Source organism: Lepidochelys kempii, chromosome 18, assembly GCF_965140265.1.
Source record: "Lepidochelys kempii isolate rLepKem1 chromosome 18, rLepKem1.hap2, whole genome shotgun sequence".
Taxonomy (NCBI): domain Eukaryota; kingdom Metazoa; phylum Chordata; order Testudines; family Cheloniidae; genus Lepidochelys; species Lepidochelys kempii.
This window is the reverse complement of record NC_133273.1, coordinates 2,654,980-2,675,206: the sequence shown is the minus strand read 5'-3', so window position 1 is coordinate 2,675,206 and position 20,227 is coordinate 2,654,980. Positions and strand designations below refer to the sequence as shown.

The 20,227-nt window shown below is 45.2% G+C and overlaps 1 protein-coding gene across 5 annotated transcripts in view; it reads left to right on the top strand.

Moving 5' to 3' along the window:
• Window positions 1–1,160: 1,160 nt before the first annotated feature.
• Window positions 1,161–20,227, top strand: part of USP48 (ubiquitin specific peptidase 48) — a 59,534-nt gene continuing 40,467 nt past the window's right edge. For 2 of the 5 annotated variants that reach the window (XM_073316673.1, XM_073316670.1), the window contains exons 1-10: window positions 1,164–1,577; window positions 2,650–2,770; window positions 3,462–3,618; window positions 4,646–4,773; window positions 10,113–10,237; window positions 10,926–11,034; window positions 12,866–12,999; window positions 13,458–13,540; window positions 13,996–14,175; window positions 16,589–16,714. In XM_073316673.1, the coding sequence (XP_073172774.1) occupies window positions 1,444–1,577; window positions 2,650–2,770; window positions 3,462–3,618; window positions 4,646–4,773; window positions 10,113–10,237; window positions 10,926–11,034; window positions 12,866–12,999; window positions 13,458–13,540; window positions 13,996–14,175; window positions 16,589–16,714 (1,297 nt within the window). In that variant the 5' untranslated portion in view covers window positions 1,164–1,443. Of the gene's footprint in view, window positions 1,578–2,649; window positions 2,771–3,461; window positions 3,619–4,645; window positions 4,774–4,795; window positions 9,290–10,112; window positions 10,238–10,925; window positions 11,035–12,865; window positions 13,000–13,457; window positions 13,541–13,995; window positions 14,176–16,588; window positions 16,715–20,227 lie in introns of those variants that run through there. The other 3 variants (XM_073316672.1, XM_073316671.1, XM_073316674.1) reach the window with 3 other exon arrangements.

The following is a 20,227-nucleotide window of genomic DNA, read 5'->3' as shown; positions in this document are numbered from 1 at the left end:
TTGTGGGTGGACAGCCCTCCCCTGTGTAGAATCCCAGCTACAAGATGGAGTTTTGGGGTCACATGGGCAAGTCACATGTCCATGCATGACTCAAAACTTACAGGTAGCAGACATGGTTCACATGCTACCTTGAATGGCCTCATGTAGACTTCTTATGTAGATTGGAGCCTTCCAAGATCCATTATCTGTTAAGTGTTTCTTGATTAGAAAGGAATTTGCAAGTTAAGTGCCGAAAGAAGCTGGCCAAATGCCTTACTAAGGCTACTTAACATCAAACAAGTACACAGCCAATATTCGTATACAACTTTGAATACAAAAATGATACATGCATTCAAATAGGATGAATATATTCAGGAGATCATAACCTTTGCAGAGATGTCACATGACATATGTAACAAAGCATATGCCGGTTATGTCATAGTTACATGCCTAAGCATATTTCCATAAAGCCTTATGGGGTGCACCCTCACACTGGAGCCGGGACTTGATCTTGCCAGAGGCCTAAGAGGGCAGCAGAGAGAAGTGTTTCACATAAGCCACGTACCCCTGAGCGCCTTCCCTATACAGAGGGGTCTGCGTCTGCTGCAAGCCATTCGCGGGGGCGGCAGCCCATGGAACCAGCCCCTCACTTTTCTCACCCTGGAGCTCAGGACCCCAGAGCAGCGGCCCGGCGGCCACAGCCCCCCCCGCCGGGACCCGCCGCCCCCCCCAGAGCAGCGGCCCAGCGCCCCCCCCCCCCAGAACCCGCCGCCCCCCCCAGAGCAGCGGCCCGCCGCCCCCGCCGGGACCCGCCGCCCCCCCCAGAGCAGCGGCCCAGCGCCCCCCCCCCCCAGAACCCGCCGCCCCCCCCAGAGCAGCGGCCCGGCGGCCCCCCCCAGAACCCGCCGCCCCCCCGCAGGACCAGGCCTCTCCGCCTTGCCCGCGCCCGGGAGCTGCCAGCTCTGGCTGGGCGACAGAACCGTCACTCCCCGCGGAGGCCGGGCGGCCCGGGAGCCCGCCTTTCTCCTCACAGCGCCTCCCCCGCGGCCGGCTCGCCCGGCTCGAGGCCCGTCGGCGGGAGCCCGCCCCTCCGCCGGCCACGCCCCTCACGCCGCGGACGCTGCTCGCGCGGGGTGTCGACGTCACCCGTTCACGTGCGGTCGCTCCATGTCGTCACCGCGTCGGCGCAGCCCCCACCTGGGCCCGAGAGCCAGGAGCCAGGCGCGCAGCCAAGGAGCCGCCCGGCCGGGCTGAGCGGGGCCGCGCACCGGCGCGCGACGGGCCGCAGCCAGCGGGCGGCCAGGTACCAGGCGGAGCAGCGGGCGCGCGCGCGGCGCGAGGGGGGCCCCCGGCGGGCCCGCGCGGCAGAGGCGCCGGGCGCGCGCTCAACGTCCGTGTCGCGGGGGGCCCGGCCGCGTCCGAGCCGCTCCCTCGCTCCGCAGGCGGCGCCCGGCGCGCAGCGCGATGGCCCCGCGGCTGCAGCTGGAGAAGGCGGCCTGGCGCTGGACCGAGACCGTGCCGCCCGAGGAGGTGACGCAGGAGCACATCGAGGCGGCCTATCGCGTCGGGCTGGAGCCCTGCCAGCGCGGCGTGTGCAGGTACCGCCCCCCCGCCCGGGGCAGGCCCGGCCCGGCCCCGCCCCGCCCGGCCCGGCCCGGCCCGCCCCGGCCCCGGCCCCGGCCCCGCCCGCCCGCCTGGGCCGCGCTCTCCCGGCTCCGGGCGGCCCGGCTGCGATGGCGGGCTCGGCGCGGGGCTGGCCCGTCCCCGGCGGCGCCCACGTGACCCCCGCCGGCGGCCCCGGGCCGAGCCCGAGCCGAGCCCGCAGCCGAGCCCGGGGCGCTACACGCCGCCCAAGCGCTCTGCCGCCCGCTCGCCCCTCGGGCTGTAGCGGCCGCAGAGAGCAGCGAAGCCCGGGCACCGTTCCGGTGCCTTGCAGCGTCTTGCCGGACGCCGGGCCGTGGGCCTGGTGCGAACCAGCCTGTTCCGACTTCCGACGGATTTACCGGAACGGCTGCTTCCCCCTCCGCTGGGGAGGGCTTTTGTCTACAGACACTTCTGGGAAAACTCACGGTCCCCAGCAGTAAATGCTTTGAGGCAGACATACGCCACTAACGCACCCAGTCTACTCAGCATGTGAAAATACCCGCCTGCCCCCAATGGGCTCTCGGTGCCTGCTGAACAAGTGACGGCATCAAGCCCTTTCCACCGTCTCGGCTTGTCACCCTGCTACGAGCGAGCTGAAGTTGTACGTAGCTGGCCGAGGTATAGGAGCACTGTCCAGAGCAATCAGGCAGCATCGCTGTGAGCTGTAAATTGCCTTTGTAAAGCCAAATGAAAATGCCCTTTGTGGAGAAAGTGGTATTTCTGCTCATTTCAACAACTAAAACGAGGATTTTGTTCGGGAGAGTTGTACTGAGATTAACACTAACCAGTACCTCCAAGCCTGTTCCGTAAAAACCAGAACCTGTTGGTCATAAATTAAAGAACACCTACTATTACTAAAGAAAACTTCTCAAGTTACTTCTGAGTGCTCTTTATTCTGTTTGCTGTTGCCCTTTGTTTTGCAAATAAAAATAATTTGGTTCACCTTGTCCGCTGCCTGTTTATGCACTAATTACAAATGGCAAGCGTATTGTCTATAATTTAGTGTTTTCATAACTGTTTTTGTAGAAGAAACTGCAGAGGAAACCCAAACTGTTTGGTTGGGATTGGTGAACATGTTTGGTTAGGAGAAATTGATGAAAATAGCTTTCACAACATTGATGACCCAAACTCTGAACGGAGGAAAAAGGTAAAAGAAACTCTTCTTTTGTCATTCAGACTGTAGCTCTAGTTTTGCAAATGCTTTCTACTTATGTGAGGAAAGTTTATATATCTGCTTACGTGTTTGTAGGTTAAGGGCCTATATAGAAGAACCCTCTTCTTCAAAGAATACCATATTGACTGGATTCCCATTACTGGGTTTTAGCTCCCGAGTATGGGTCTGGAATTCCCTTAGCATTCAAAGATTTGAGGCACTAGTTGTTCATTCCCCATCTGAGACCAGCTCTGAATGCCTCAGTGCATTCAATTTCATTTCCTTGATGAGCAGAATGCAATGAATTCTCTGCATTCTAACAATAAGAGGCATCCAAAGAAATCGCCAGAAGAGAATTAGAAGTTCAAAATGTTATGTGCTTCCCTCCAGAGTTAAGAAACAGGACAGGGAAGTGTGTTAGTATAATTAGAGTCAGATGATATCTGCAGATAAGCAGAATTACAGATGAACAATTGTCTATTTAATGACACCATGTTGATTGGACACGTGCTGTTGGAGACTAAGAAGTTTGAAGGAAAACTCCAGAAATCTGTAGAGTCTCAGCACCAATAGCTAGTTACAAACTCAGCTAAAAGCAGTAGTGTAGAAAGAGCCTAACTGACACTCAGTTTTATCAGTCTGCTCCTTTTAAATAGGAATTAATTCATATCATGTTTTCTGTTAGAACGCCTTTGTAGGCCTAACGAACCTTGGAGCCACATGCTACGTGAACACTTTCTTGCAGATGTGGTTTCTTAACTTAGAACTTCGGCAAGCGCTTTACTTGTGTCCAAGCACCTGCAGTGAATATGTAACTGGTGAAGGCATCCCTAAAGACAGAGGTTAGTGGAAGGTCACAGCATCTCTTAAGCCTGTGTCTTGTTATAAGCAAAAGTTGCTTTAATTATCTGAGCAAAGAGAGAAGTTTAATGTATTCGAATGAGCTACTCTGAAATTTTGTGAACCTGATGGTGTGAAGTCATTTTCTGCTTTATAAAGTGAAACATGGTAAACCATATTAAGTGACTAGAGAGGGAAAAATTAGAAGAAATATTAATTCTCATGTTTCAGGACATTATTTTACCGCTAGATGACTGGGAATAGGAAGAAGATTCCACCCATAGGCATATTTCATGCGAGAACTTCAGTCCCACATAAGGAAATTATGTAGAAAAATCTGGCATTGGCCACTGTTGGTGCTAGAATTATGTACTAGATAGATTGTTCACACTAGATTAGACCAGTGGCCCATGTTCTTTGTTTGGCGTGCTATAGGTGTGCTTTGCAGTTAATGTGGCTTAACGGTATGCTGCTTTCTGTTTTACACCATGGAATACTGCATTGTAATATCTGTTTTACCATGCTGCTTAAAAGTACTCTTGCAGCTGGTATTTCACATCAGATAAAATACATTTTTGGCAAGGTGTTACTTTTAGCCCATCACTTCATTTGTTGGAGGAGATACTCGGAAGATAGGGTATTTTGAAAGCAACAAAATATTGTGGAAAACCTCAAGTGTACAACATAACAGAATTTAATATTAACTAATAGCCTTAGGGCCTTCTCCCCCTACTGAACGTTGGCTGTGGGAAAGGCAGTGCAGTCTAAAATGGGAAAATCTGTCTTCTTTAGAACTGATTTTTCTGATTCTTAATTTTAACCACTTTAGAGCTCATGACGATTTATAATGTGAGCTGTAAACAAGAACAGCTTGTTTTGGCCATCAAGATGTGTATTTAAAAAAGTTTCTTCCATTGACTAACAAAAAGTAAATTATTCTACTTGGAACGACTTTAATTTTCTCTTGTATTGTTTTGAGAAAAACTGTAACTTGCTGATCACTAACTTGGGCATTTTTTTTTCCAATAGATTATGAACCCCAGACAATTTGTGAACATCTTCAGTATTTGTTTGCTTTGTTACAGAACAGTAATAGACGATATATTGATCCCTCCGGGTTTGTTAAAGCACTAGGTTTGGATACAGGACAACAACAGGTAGTCTTGAGGTTTTTATATTTGATGAACTTTCCTTTTGAACAAATTGGGCATGGTGGAACGTTTATCCTGTAACAGAGCATAAAAGCCTATTGACTGGATTGTCAGTAGGTGTAAATTGGCATTGTTTGGTAGATTTCATTGTAGCTGTGCTGATTTACACCTTGAGGAGCCGGCCTTAGATTTAAAATGAAAAAACTGATTAAAATCATACTGTCTTGCTTGCTTGTGCTTTTACTTTTCTGTTGCTTGACTAGAACTATCATGTAAACAGAAGTAACTTGTATTTGTGTGCTGAGACACTGCAAAGCAGTGTCATGGTGGGTCTCAAAGAGGTATGAGAAACCCTGGAGCCACACTTGGGTGATTGTTTTTTCCTAGAGATCATCTAATGCATCTGAGGATGCTGAGGGAGTTGGCTGATATGATTGCAGAGCCATTGGCCATTATCTTTGAAAACTCGTGGCGATCTTGGGGGTCCCAGATGATTGGAAAAAGGCAAATATAGTGCCCATCTTCATAAAGGGGAAGAAGGAGAATCCGGGGAACTACAGCCTCACCTCAGTCCCTGGAAAAATCATGGAGCAGGTCATCGAGAAATCCATTTTGAAGCACTTGGAGAGGAAGGTGATCAGGAACAGTCAGCATGGATTCACCAAGGGCAAGTCAGCCTAACCAACCTGATTGCCTTCTATGATGAGATAACTGGCTCTTTGGATATGGGGAAAGTGGTGGACTTACCTTGACTTCAGCAAAGCTTTTGATACGGTTTCCCACAGTATTCTTGCCAGCAAGTTAAAGAAGTATGGCTTGGATGAATGGACTGTAAGGTGAATAGAAAGCTGGCTAGATTCTCAGGCTCAATGGGTAGTGATCAATAGCTCAATGTCTAGTAGGCAGCAGGTATCAAGTGGAGTGCTCCAGGAGTCTGTCCTGGGGCCGGTTTTGTTCAAAATCTTCATTAATGATCTGGATAATGGGATGGATTGCATCCTCAGCAAGTTCGCGTTTGACTCTAAACTGGGGGGAGAGGTAGATATGCTGGAGGGTAGGGATTGGATACAGAGGGACCTAGACAAATTAGAGGATTGGGCCAAAAGATATTCTGATGCGGTTCAACAAGGACAAGTGCAGAGTCCTGCACTTAGGACGGAAGAATCCCATGCCCTGCTACAGGCTGGGGACTGACTGGCTAAGCGGCAGTTCTGCAGAAAAGGACCTAGGGGTTACAGTGGATGAGAAGCTGGATATGAGTCAAAAGTGTTCCCTTGTTGCCAAGAAGGCTAACAGCATACTGAGCTGTATTAGTAGGAGCATTGCCAGGAGATCAAGGGAAGTGATTACTTCCTTCTATTCGGCACTGGTGAGGCCACACCTGGAGTATTGCATCCAGTTTGGTCCCCCCCACTACAGAAGGGATGTGGACAAATTGGAGAGAGTCCAGCGGAGGGCAACGAAAATGATCAGGCGATTGGGGCATATGACTTATGAGGAGAGGCTGAGGGCTTATTTAGTCTGCAGAAGAGAAGCGTGAGGGGGGATTTGATAGCAGCTTTCAACTACCGAAGGGGGGTTCCAGAGAGGATGGAGCTCAGCTGTTCTGGTGGTGGCAGATAACAGAACAAGGAGTAATGGTCTCAGGTTGCAGTGTGGGAGGTCTAGGTTGGATATTTCACGAGGAGGGTGGTGAAGCACTGGGATGGGTTCCCTAGGGAGGTGATGGAATCTCCATCCTTCAAGGTTTTTAAGGCTTGGTTTGACAAAGCCCTGGCTGGGATGATTTAGTTGCAGTTGGATTATAATGATTATATGAAGTGGAAATCCATCAACCTCATCAAAAAACTCTGAGATTCAGACAGACCTCACCTTCCTCTCCAAGTGCAAACAGATGGACATCATTCCAGATGGACTGAAGGTAAAAAAAAAAAAAATCCATTGCAATTGACATACTTCACTGACTGTGGAGAGAGATTGTGCCACACGTTCTCAGAGAAACTGAGGAACCCCCTGATCAGCATCCTGTACAGCAGACAGGAGAAGATCAAGAATGAGCTCGCAAAACTGGAGACTCTCATTCAAAACCAACCTTCCACATAAACTGCCATGTGGGTGGACTTTACAAAAATGAGACAAGCCATTTACAATGCAGACTTCACTTCTCTACAGAGGAAAAAGGACAGTAAACTATCTAAACTCCTACATGCCACAGGGAGCTACAACAGTGGTACCCTTAACCCACCCAACAATATTGTTAATCTGTCCAACCACACATTTAGCCTGGCAGAAGAGACTGTCCTATCTCGGGGACTCTCTTTCTGCCCCACCACCCCCATGAACATGATACAGTTCTGCGATGATCTGGAAGCCTACTTTTGACGTCTCTGACTCAAGGAATATTTTCAGTACACCACTGAACAGCGCACTGACCCACAGGGACCCTCCTACCAACACTAAAACAAGAAGAATTCTGCGTGGGCCCGTCCTGATGATCAAAACAACAGACTGTGGACTTCTACAAAGAGTGCATCCGCAGATGTACACAGGTTGAAATTGTAAATAAACAGCATCACTTGCCCAATAACCTCAGCCGTACAGAACACAATATAATCCACAGCCTCAAAAACAACTCTGACATTATAATCAAAGGGACTGACAAAGGAGGTGTTGTAGTCATAATGAACAGGTCGGATTATGAACAGGAGGCTGCCAGGCTCCAACACCACATTCTACACGCCGCTATCCTGTGACCGCACTGAGGGTTACCAAAAGAAACTACACCATCTGCTCATGAAACTCCCTGCTACGGCACGGGAACAAGTCTACACGGACACACCCCCAGAGCCCCGACCAGGGGTATTCTATCTACTACCCAAGATCCATAAACCTGGAAATCCTGGACGCCCCATCATCTCAGGCATCAGCACTCTTACAGCAGGATTTTCTGGCTATTTAGACTCTCTGCTCAGACCCTATGCTACCAGCATTCCTAGCTATCTTCAAGACACCACCAACTTCCTGAGGCAACTACAATGTGTTGGTGATCTTCCTGAAAACACCATCCTGGCCACCATGTATGTAGAAGCTCTTTACACCAATATTCCACACAAGGATGGGCTACAAGCTGTCAGGAACGGTATCCCTGTTGAGGCCACAGCACACATGATGGCTGAGCTTTTTGACTTTGTCCTCACCCACAACCATTTCAGATTTGGGGACAATTTGTACCTTGAACTCAGCGGCACTGCTATGCGTACCCATATAGCCCCACAGTATGCCAACATTCTTGTGGCTGACTTAGAACAACGCTTCCCCAGCTCTCGTCCCCTAGTGCCCCTCCTCTAGTTGCGCTGCATTGATGACATCTTCATCATCTGGACCCACAGGAAGGAGGCCCTTGAAAAATTCCACCTGGATTTCAACAATTTCCACCCCAACATCAACAGCAACCTGGACCAGTCCACACAAGAGATCCACTTCCTGGACGCTATAGTGCAAATAAGCGATGGTCACATAAACACCATCCTTACTGGAAACCTATTGACTGCTAAACTTACCTGAATACCTCCAGCTTCCATCTAGGACACATCACACGATCCATTGTCTACAGACAAGCGCTAAGATACAACCGAATTTGCTCCAATCCCTCAGACAGAGACAAACACCTACAAGATCTTTATCAAGCACTTTTACAACTACAATACCACCATAGGGAAGTGAGGAAACAGACTGACAGAGCAAGACAGGTACCCAGAAATCACCTACTACAGGACAGGTCAATAACAGAACAGAAAAATAACAGAACAGCACTGGCCCTAACATATAGCCCCCAGCTAAAACCTGATCATCAATGACCTACAACCTATCCTGGAAAACAATCCCACACTCTCACAGACCTTGGGAGGCAGGCCAGTGCTCGCTTACAGACAGCCCCCCAACCCGAAGCAAATACTCACCAGCAACTACACACCACACCACAGAAACACTAACCCAGGAAGCAATCCCTGTAGGAAACCTTGTTGCCTACTCTGTCCCCATATCTACTCTAGCGACACCATCAGAGGACCCAACCACATAAGTCACACCATCAGGGGTTCATTCACCTGCACGTCTACTAATGTGATATACGCCATCATGTGTCAGCAATGCCCCTCTGCCATGTACATTCGTCAAATCAGACGGTCCCTAAGTAAAAGAATAAATGGACACAAATCGGACATCAGGAATGGTAACATACAAAAGCCAGTCGGAGAACACTTCAGTCTCCCTGGACATTCTACAACAGAATTAAAAGTAGCCATACTTCAGAAACAGACTTCAAAGAGAAACTGCAGAGCTACAATTCATCTGCAAATTTAACACCCTTAATTTGGGCTTGAATAGGGACTGGGAGTGGCTGGCTCACTACAAAAGCAACTTTCCCTCTCTTGGTATTGACACCTTCCCATCAGGGATTGGGAGTGGACCACATCCAACCCGATTGAATTGGCCCTGTCATCACTGGTCCTCCACTTGTAAGGTAACTTCCTTCTCTTCATGTGTCACTATAATAACGTCTGCATCTGTAATTTTCACTCCGTGCATCTGAAGAAGTGGGTTTTTTACCCACGAAAGCTTATGCCCAAATAAATTTGTTAGTCCTTAAGGTGCCACCAGACTCCTCGTTGTTTTTGTGGATACAGACTAACACAGCTACCCCTCTGATACTTGACTTCTTATTTATTTTCTCCACGCCAGTCAAGACTCGATAGACCTCCATCATATCCCCTCTTACTCGTCTCTTTTCTTAGCTGAAAAGTCTGTCTTTTTAATCTCTCCTCACACAGAAGCTGTTCCATGTCTTTAGCAAAGGATACTCCATTCCCTAACAAAGGAAGATTAATACACTTTAAACTACTGTGTGCTGTTTTTACAACATAAGCAGTGCTCTGAAAAAGCCTGTCAGTCAAATATTTGTTTCAGTATTCTTGTGGGGAAAAAATTGGCTCACAATGTGGAGTTAGAAAGTGAGAATAATGGGATTTATATCATAAATGAGCCACTCCTGTTGTTCAGTCGCACATTGCAGTCCAGAAATCAAACACTTCTTAGCTACCAGCACTGTACCATTTCATTCATGCTGGTATTCTCATGCTAGGTGTCTTACGTTTCCTTTACTCAAGTTCAATTTTTTCTTAGCCCTCTTAACTTGTATTTTTCTATTCATCATGCTCCTTAGTACACTTCCATGTAATTTGGTATGTGGGTCTCCATCACGGACATAATTCAGTAAATTAGAGAGGTAGGTTCTGACTCCACTTTTGAGTTGCAGTATATTACCAAGTATTGCTGTTTTGTTCTAGGATGCCCAGGAATTTTCAAAGCTATTCATGTCACTGCTAGAGGATACTTTGTCTAAACAAAAAAATCCAGATGTACGGAACATTGTTCAAAAGCAGTTTTGCGGAGAGTATGCATATGTCACTGTGTAAGTAGTTGCTTTAATTCTCTAGTGGTGCTTTCTTGCTCAGTGTGTTTGCCTATTCTTCTGGTCACCTTCCTACAAATATTGAAGACTTTTTTTTGGTGGGGGAGAGGAGGGTATGAGTGGGAAGGAGTCATTCTTTTTTAATCTTTAGCAGAAGGGAAGGTGACTTTTGTTAAATTATTTTTAAACTAAAAAATGTTTTCAGTGTGTGTTAAAATCTTGAGTTTCTTAAAAATAAGACTGTTTGCATAATTTTTAACATTCTACAGTTTATCTATTTTTCTGTAATTCATCCTTTAGTAAAGGAAAGTAACTCACAAATAAATAGCCATCTGAATTATTTAATTATGTGGATTAATTCCCCATATCTAGAACATGTGGTATTATGGTGCCCCAATGCTTGTTTTGTTTCCCAGTAGTGGAATTGTAAATTATGTTTGAAACATAGCATAAAGATCAGTTGTAAATGGGCATTTCTTTACTTCCTGCTGGATGCTCTCTTCTCTCTGTATGACGTCCTCTTCTGTGACCCGTGCAATCTTGGAAACAGAGTGTTGGAGATAATTTAATCCATTCTCTCCTGGTTTAACAATCAGAGGAAGAACTTCAGCAGTAAAGTTTTCTGGTGGTTAAATGACTGACACTTTAAGACATGTACTGATCTATTTAAATTTATTTTTAATTCTAGCTGTAACCAGTGTGGCAGGGAGTCCAAACTCATATCGAAATTTTATGAACTGGAGTTAAATATCCAAGGGCACAAGCAGTTGACAGACTGTATCACAGAATTTCTTAAGGTACCAATTCCTATGGAATCCTACTGTTTCTGTAGCACCCACAAAGCATTAGTCTCCTTGCCTGTTGAGAGGGTGTTTAAGTTTTTCCCTTTTTGTTCAAGAAGTGCTTTAATTTTCAACATGGTATCACAGTTAGTGGTCAGAGCTTTGAATCTACTCAGCGGGGTGACGAGTAACAATTTGGGTTTTCTATCCTAAATGTGGGCCCAGTCCTGTACTCCTAATTCAGATGAAACTTTTAATGAAGTCAGAGAACAAGGAGTGTGTTAATGGTAAAATAATGGCAATTAAAGAGAGATATCTTTCTGAAAATATTCCATCTAAAATTACTAGAACTGAAAGATTAGAAAGTATTTCTCAGTTTGTTTGCTTTTTCGTTCATAGCACTCTGTGTGTATGGTCATTTCCCTTGCTTACCTGGCTTGTCAACTGCAGAGCTTTTTAAAAACTAAAATATTGGCAGGTAGCTCTGGACAAGCAGCCTCAGCACCTACGTCTGCTTTTAATGCGTATTTAAAATTTGATTAGAACTCAGGTTCAGGGTGTTTAAGGCTTGAGTTACGAAAGTCATTAAAAATATTAAGGGCAAAGTTAATTATAAGTTTAGTCTTTTGCTCTGTAATTAGTCCAATAGTTTGGTGAAGCAGGGTGACTTGCTTGACCAACATGTTGCTTTGCTTGTGAAAGGTCTTCTACAATAAAAAGCAAACAACTACATGTCTGCAAATCTAAGAGATGCATTAGGAGGCTACCACACCCCAAGACTACCGTATCTCCGCCTTGCAACAATGAACTTGGGCTTGAAGGTTTGCCTTACAATTAAAAGGCAAGCCTTCTTGCTTACATTTGGCCCTTGCTGATCCACATTGGAGTTAATTTGGCTCAGCATGGGGGAAGGGATCCATCTACATGGGTCTCATTGCATGTTCATTGCTCAGATATGGCTTTCTATTCATTCTGGCCATACAGCCATGCCACACTACCTATGTGACCTCATTAAATTAGAATTTTCCACCATCTCTCTGGTAGAAGCCAAGTTTGCACATCTCTCTGTACTGTGGAGGGCAATTTTGATAATCTGCCTGATATTGCAACTGGGGTTTATGTCTTCCAGACTGAACTCAGGTGGTTTCCTCAGACTGACTGCCTATTAATAACTATGATAACTTTACTGGGTGGTGAATCCAGAGCTTTCAGTATCTTCTATGCTGTCTTGTACTATCACTCCACAGTATTTTGGAATACAGCTTGAATGATATAGTTAGAACTCTCACATTTTAACTTGGTATCTATATATAGTTTTGAATCTCAGGCTAGAGCAGGGATCTCAAACTCACATCACCAGGAGGGCCACATGAGGACTAGTACATTGGCCCGAGGGCCGCATCACTGACACCTCCCACCCTGCTGCCCCCGGCCCCGCCTCCACTCCACCCCTTCAATGAGTCCCCACCCCCTCCCTGCCCCTATTCCAACCCCTTCCCCAAATCCCAGCGTCTTCTCCGTCTCCTCCCCTGAGTGGGCAGCTCCCCGCTCCTCTCCTCTCCCTCCTGGAAAACCCTAAGCACTGCCAAACAGCTGCTTTGGCTGTGGGAAGCGCTGGAGGTAGGCAGAGGAGCGGGGAAGTGGTGCACTGGGGGGGGACGGGGATGGTGGGTGAGGGGAGTTTGGCTGCCACAGGAAATAACTCGGGGGCCGGGGGGGCACCTCGGGGGGCGGCGGGGAGCGCCAGGGGGAGCTTGGTGGGCCGCAGCAAATAACTCTGCTGAACATAGAATTAATGTTGCACTCTGTAACATGTACTGATGACCTTCCTTTTTTTCTTGGTCAGGAAGAAAAGTTAGAAGGGGACAATCGTTACTTTTGTGAAACTTGTCAGAGTAAACAAAATGCAACAAGGAAGATCAGGCTGCTTAGTCTTCCATGTACACTCAACTTGCAGCTGATGCGTTTTGTGTTTGACAGGTAAGTGACCTAACCTGTATGTGTTGTAAACCTAGGAAGGATATTGGTCACTCGGAAATGCTTGTAGTTACTTTCTCTGCTTTGGCTTTTACTTCATACAACTTGGTTCTATTCAGCAAGTCTGAACTGAGTTACATGATATGAATTTGAGCATCTGTGCGCTTAATTTTTTGTTTCAGAGTAGCATCCGTGTTAGTCTGTATCCGCAAAAAGAGGAGGAGGACTTGTGGCACTTTAGAGACTAACCAATTTATTTGAGCATAAGCTTTCGTGAGCTACAGCTCACTTCATCGGATGCATTCAGTGTGAAGTTCATTTAACTATCCAGTAGTCTCATCTGTTAAATACAGTAGTGATTTGCAAATTAAAATTTTAGATTAAATATGCAAAAAGATGTTTACTCTCCTTGCTGCATTGAATACTTGTACATGAAAGTCTTGTAATTTGTTTTTGAATAGACAAACTGGCCATAAGAAAAAGTTGAATACTTACATTGGCTTTTCTGAATTGCTTGATATGGAACCTTTTATGGAACAAAAAGGTGAGTTATACATGAAGTATTAATTGACTAATTGTACTAATACAGCCATTAGCTGCCAAGATCTTGCCTGAACCTGTCCTCTAGCTGAAAACAACTAAAACAGTTGTGCTAATGAATAAGTCATTTCTGGCTATTAACCTTTTTATTTAAAATGGAAGCTTAAGCAGTGTTTGTCCTCATTTGATAAACCAGCGGTTGAGTTTAGGTACTTTAACAAAAATTGCTAAATTTCAAACTGTTTGGAGCTCTGGCTACCAGATTTGTGAGTTAAGAATGTATACATCACAACGTGTGTGCTGCTGCTCTCTTTGGGAAGTAATAGGGAAAAAAATTATGCTGTGTTGTGTATACGTCTTGTATAAAGTAAGTCTTGGTACAGTTCTTAAAAGAACTTTTTTGCTGCTTGTGTTCTTTGTATTTTCTGGTGGATTAAAAAACTGCCTGTTCTCTTTCAGATGGTGTCTATATATATGAACTTAGTGCAGTTCTTATACACAGGGGAGTGAGTGCATATTCTGGTCACTACATTGCTCATGTGAAAGACCCTCAGACTGGTGAATGGTACAAGTTTAATGATGAAGACATAGAAAAGATGGAGGGGAAGAAATTGCAACTGGGGATTGAGGAAGATCTAGGTAAAACCTTTAAGTTGTGAGTGCCCTTTTAAAATAACTTTTCACCAAAAACATGGAGGCTATATCAATTGCCCTGATATATGTATTGAGTGATTTGCAGTCATAACTTTTTAACATTTTTTTAAGGGTAACTAATGAAATTGCAACTTGATTAGTTGCAGCCAATTTTTAACCCTCACCCCCCAACCCCATCTGATTGTTGAATGTCTTACGGGCCTGGTGATGACTGACTTTACTTCAGTTCTCTTATAGATTGTAATATGGCAAGTAGTGTGCATATCTACCTAGACAACCATCTTTTAAACAAATCATTAACTTGCGTATTGGTAAAATGTATGCAAAGCTGTTTCTTCCCAACCTAGCACACAGAATGAGGCTTTATTATTAGAGAGCAAGATTATTTTTAGTTACCTTTTGTATATTTACTTCCACTGAGGAGGTTGTTCATCTTTTTGAAGGGGAACTGAAAAGTTTTCATAAATCTCAAAACCAAAACATTTTTGGAGCAAAAACTACATAATATTTTTATCTTTTATATCACTTATTTTCTTCTTCTTCCAACCCCCCCCCCCCCCCATATCTGTTTACATTGACATTGTTGGTCTTGACTTCCCTGAGTTTGCTGAAGAGCTTCAGCTTGCTCTGCTTGCAGCTGATGTGGAGGAGCTATTGAGTTCTGAACTAACAGTCTGAGTGCCTGAATCGGCAAATTCCTGTGACTGTGAGTAACTTCAGTGAGTGGGTCGGTGCTCAGTACTTCTCAGGATGGGTTTGTAGGCTTGGGCAGAGTCATTCTAGTGCTTTAACAAAAGCAGGGAAGTGTCGGACCAGATTTTTCTCATCTAAAAAGCAAGCAGAAAAATCCCCTTTTCAAAGAGTTGAGGCTATGCTTGTACAAAGGGAAGTTTTCTTGACTGACTTAAAAGGCCCTCAGTTTTCTGACAGAGCACCATAAATATGGCCTTTAGGACTTTTTAAATCTATTTTTTACCTGATCCATCATTTGTTGTATAAGGTTCTTCTGGGGAACCCTGAGAACAACACCAAACATGCTCAGACCTCCCCTGCCTTCCTCTCTCTCCCCCCCACCCCCCGACTTCCTCCATGCACACACCTATCTGATGTCTCTTAGTTTTCAGCTTTGCTGCTTGTTGTTGGTAAAGTTAGTGGTGAAGAGCATGTATGTGAACTCCCACTAGACCTGTGATTTTTGTCATGCTTAGTGCATGAGTGATGAAATTGACCCTCATGAAGCTGATTATACACAGTGCTGTCAAATCGCAAAACCCAGAAAAATGGTTTTCTTTTATCTTTGTTCTGTTAGCCTCATGGGTTACTCGTTGGTTTACTTGTAACAGTAAGTTAAAACATTCAGATCACAAACAATATTAAGCCAGGGTCCCACAAAGTCTCATGCATATGCGTAACTTTAAGCACAGATGTAGTCCCACTGAAGTCAGTAGGACTACTCGGGGTCTTAAAGTTAAGTATGTTGATTAATATTTGTGGTTTTGGAGCTTTTATGTGCAAAGAGTTATAAATACAAACTTTGTTCAGTGTGTGTTAGTGATTTTCCCAGCTCCTCCCAAGCCCTGAGTTCAGGGTTCTTTCTCCTGTAAGAGCAGATGCCATCCCAAACGTATATAGCTGTGGAAGGAGTTCTGCTTCAGGTACTGGAGATCTGCTTATCTGCTGCAGGGAAACACTCTTGAACTCTGGCCCTGCATGGGGGGCAGACTTGCAAATAAGTGTGGATTGTTATGCTGGAGGGCTAAGTGTTTGTGGCCTATCAGTGTAGTAGTGGAATTTCCCAAGAAATAACAATATATGCCTACAGTATTTTCTTTGTGTTGTATTAAAGGTTTGATAATAAGCAGGTTTTTCCTTTACTTTTTTTTTTAAACTTTGTTTTTAAAATTGCAAATGTGTATGCATATTTTTGTAAATTTCATTTTTCTGACAGGCTGGAGATTAAGATAGAATTACAGATTGAGAAATATTGGTTGGTATTATATGGCCAAATTTTTTCCATCTCTTAAAGGTGGAAGTTGGAACCAGCCACTCTGGAATAACTCTTTATTTCCTGCACTGCACTTTGATATTTATAGGTGTCATGTAGTGGGAAAGGACACGTTTCTGTTATGTGCATAAAACAATGTTTAAATTCTCTGCAACACAATCTAAGTAAGCATTAGACAGTGTTATTTGGTATAAGGAAATCTGCATTGATAAGACTGTGTACACAATATGCAGGACAAACTGTCCGTATTACGTTGGAGAAAAGTTCTGGCGAGGTTGGAGGTAGTGTGTATGTGTTAGGGAAGAATTGAAATGAGATATGTGATATTCCCCATTAAAGTAGAATAAATATGTTGGCATGCATGTTTATTATTTTTTGACTTCTGTACCTCAGCAGAGCCTTCTAAGTCTCAAACTCGTAAACCCAAGTGTGGGAAAGGAACTCACTGCTCTCGAAATGCTTACATGTTGGTGTACCGACTGCAAACACGGGAAAAATCTCTAACAGCAGAAGTCCCAAGTAAGTGAACTTGGACTTTTCAAACCTATTCCTGTCAGATATAGCGAGGCCTCGTAAGTCTGTTTGGGTCAGTTCCAGAGGGAAATTAGCACTTCCTCTTAAATACTTTTTGCAGCACTGAGTCCAGTAAAATAAAAGCTTATCTTAAATGATCCAACGATTATTCCAGCAATAAGCACTCACTCCATAGTGCACTGGTAATTATAACTAATACACTTATTGCGTAGTGTACCAGTCACTCCTGGTCCTGATACGTGCATCAGCAGTGGCTTATTGATATTTGTTTCTATTTGACTTGCTGAATGTATTCATAACTTTTTTAAAGAATTAAGTTTTGCAATGTATTCTTCCACTATGAAAAATAGTTCCTAGGAAAGTGGAAAAAATATGAGCAAAAAGTCCATACATACCTTTTTATCTATATATTTAATATACACCTCTACCCTGATATAACGCGGTCTTCGGGAGTCAGCGTTATAGGTGAGACCGTGTTATATCGAACTTGCTTTGGACCCCTATTCCTTGTTCCCTGACCACCTCCTCCAGAGACCCCCACCCTCTACCCAACCCCGCTGTCCCCTGAGTGCTCTGATCCCTATCCACACCCCATGCCCCCTAACAGGCACTCACCAGCAGCGGTGGGAAGTGGAGCAACGCAGCCGCGGTGTTCCACTTCCCGCCGCTGGTGAGTGCAGGGAGGTTGGGGGAAAGGATGCCCTCTGCACTCAACGGCGGCAGGAAGCGGAGCAACGCGGCCCCAGCCTGCTCCGCTTCCCTTGCCCCAGCCCCAGCTGTGTTGGGGGGGACGGGGGGTTGGGGAAAGGTCCCGCACTCACCTGCAGCGGGTGGCTGGTAGCTAGCGGAGTGGGGTGGGCTGGGGCCGGGCTGCTCCACTTCCGCCGCTGCTGGTGAGGGCGGGGGGGGGAATCCCTTCCCCCAAGCCCCCTCCCCCGAGCAACACGGCTGGGGCTGGGGCGAGGGAAGCGGAGCGGGCTGCTCCCGGCCCCCCCCGCTAATCCCCCAGGCTGCTCTGGGACTGCAGGGCCCCCAAAAGTGCCCCCCCACAGCTCCTGCCTCCCAGACCCTCTGCCCCTTATCCAACCCCTTGGCCCCAGCCCGGCCCAGCTCCCTTAACATGCTGCTCAGAGCAGTGTGTTGGAGCTTTACTGTATTGTTTGTGAACCCACCTTATATCTGGGTAGAGGTGTATTTGTGTTGTAGTTCTTAACCTTTTGTCTTCCACCCCTATTGTGCTCTTCCTTTCCCCCTCTAAAAGCCTTTCAGCAGCAGTTTGTGGCCCAACAGCCAGTCTTCTCTCACCTTCTTTTACTAAATAATTTAGAATACTGGAAAGTTACTCCCCAGTTAGCTTTTTCATTAAAAACAAGTTTCAGAGTAGCAGCCGTGTTAGTCTGTATTCACAAAAAGAAAAGGAGTACTTGTGGCACCTTAGAGATTAACCAGTTTATTTGAGCATAAGCTTTCGTGAGCTACAGCTCACTTCATCGGATGCAAAAAACAGTGGCGTGTCTGAAAGGATATCACATTGCAGTTCAAATGACAGTTTGACTCTGTGTATGAAGGAGAGTACGTTTAAAATTTCACGCCCATAACAGCTCAGTGTCCTTGTCCCATCAACGTTACCACCTGAACTCTTGTAACAAAACAGTTGTGAGGCTTTATTGTGTGTGTTGAAGTAGACCCAGTTGTTGACTGCCGAGTCTGTGCATGTAGTCACAAAATGCTCAGCTGGCCAGTCAAAGTGGCTTTGAATAATTAGTGCCCACAGCCAGATTCTCATTTTAATTTTTAAACTAATTATGTCTTAAATGTAAGCATAAAGCTAAATAATGATGGCTATAAGATGTCAGTGGTGTATATACTGTAATGAGGGTGGGCAGTCCTGATGTTTGACAGTGGCTCAGTTTTCTTGTTTCTGTCAGAATGGCCTGCTATGCCTCGCAAGTACTTGTTACTTCTCTTAATGTGAACAAAGGGCATAAGAAATGTAAGAGTGCAGGCCATTCAAGGATTTTTCATTTACGTATTCATGGCCTATCTTAGAGCTTTGGGGAGGTGGGAATCCAATTGGCGAGTGGATTTAATAATAATACCTAACAAAGCACTATATATGAATAGTAATTAATCTTTGTGGGGCACTAAGCATGGAGGTGTTACTCCTGTTTTTGGGGCGGGAGGAGTAAGGTGTTGGAGTGAATTGACTTGCCCGTGGCCACACAGCAAGTCCTACAGATAGCAGGAATACAGTTTGGGTCACCTGAGTCATAGCCTCTTGCCCTAGCTATCATGCCATGATGACTTAGCAGTCATAAAAGTGAAAGGGTCAGCCTGAATGTATTGAACTAAATTCACTGTCCCAGAAACAAATAATTTTTTAGCATTAAGGTTAAAATTAAGAACATTCTATGAGATTTGCATAGTACCTGTCATGATGGTATCTAAATGAAAAATACGGTTCACGTTTCTCAAACAGCTTAGTTCTTAAAAAATTCTAAATGTAGAAGAAAATTTCACAGGAAATATTTTGCACCTTCTTTATACCATTACTGTAAGTATGTAGGTGGTCTTCTGTCTTTCCCCTTTGTCCTCTTTTCACTATTAATTGACTGCTACATCTGTTTTGTGTTAAGCCTGTTATTGCACACCCTCACTTATTTTTCCTCCCTTTCCTTCCTCTTTTATGTGTGAATTTCCATCATTCCCACATTTTCCATCTTTTCTTCTGAAGTATTTTATTTCACTGGTGACACTAAAACTTAGTCACACTCCCCTTTCACTTGAATCAGCAGCCTTTCAGTTTCCCTGCCTGTTCCCTTTAATCCACAGGAGTTCTTAATAGTTTTCTGTGCTTATCACTGAACCATGTAAAACCTGGATCACTAAGATTTTATACGTGCCCCCAAATCCTTGTTGGTGGCCTCTCTGGTAGGTGGCATTAAGGATTCTGGTGTGCTACTGGGACTGAAGACCCAGGTTTTCTGCATCTCAGTAGGAAGAACCATTGCTCCAGAGAAATAGAGAGGAACAGCTAGGGGACCTGTGGCTTGCTGTGATGAGTGGGAGGCAAGGAAATGAAACCAGGGGCCTCAAAGAGTAGTAGGGACATCTCTGAAAGAGCCTGGTGCGCTCATGGTCTGCAGCCCTTCACCATTACAGCTGTACAAAAACTGTTGCTGCTTTTTTCCTTAGTGGGATTAACATCCGATGGAGTGAGCTGTAGCTCACAAAGCTTATGCTCAAATAAATTGGTTAGTCTCTAAGGTGCCACAAGTCCTCCTTTTCTTTTTGCGAATACAGACTAACACGGTTGCTACTCTGAAACATATTATAGTACATTATTGGTAATCCTTTCAAACATGCAAAAAGTATTTCATAGAATCATAGAATATCAGGGTTGGAAGGGACCCCAGAAGGTCATCTAGTCCAACCCCCTGCTCAAAGCAGGACCAATTCCCAGTTAAATCATCCCAGCCAAGGCTTTGTCAAGCCTGA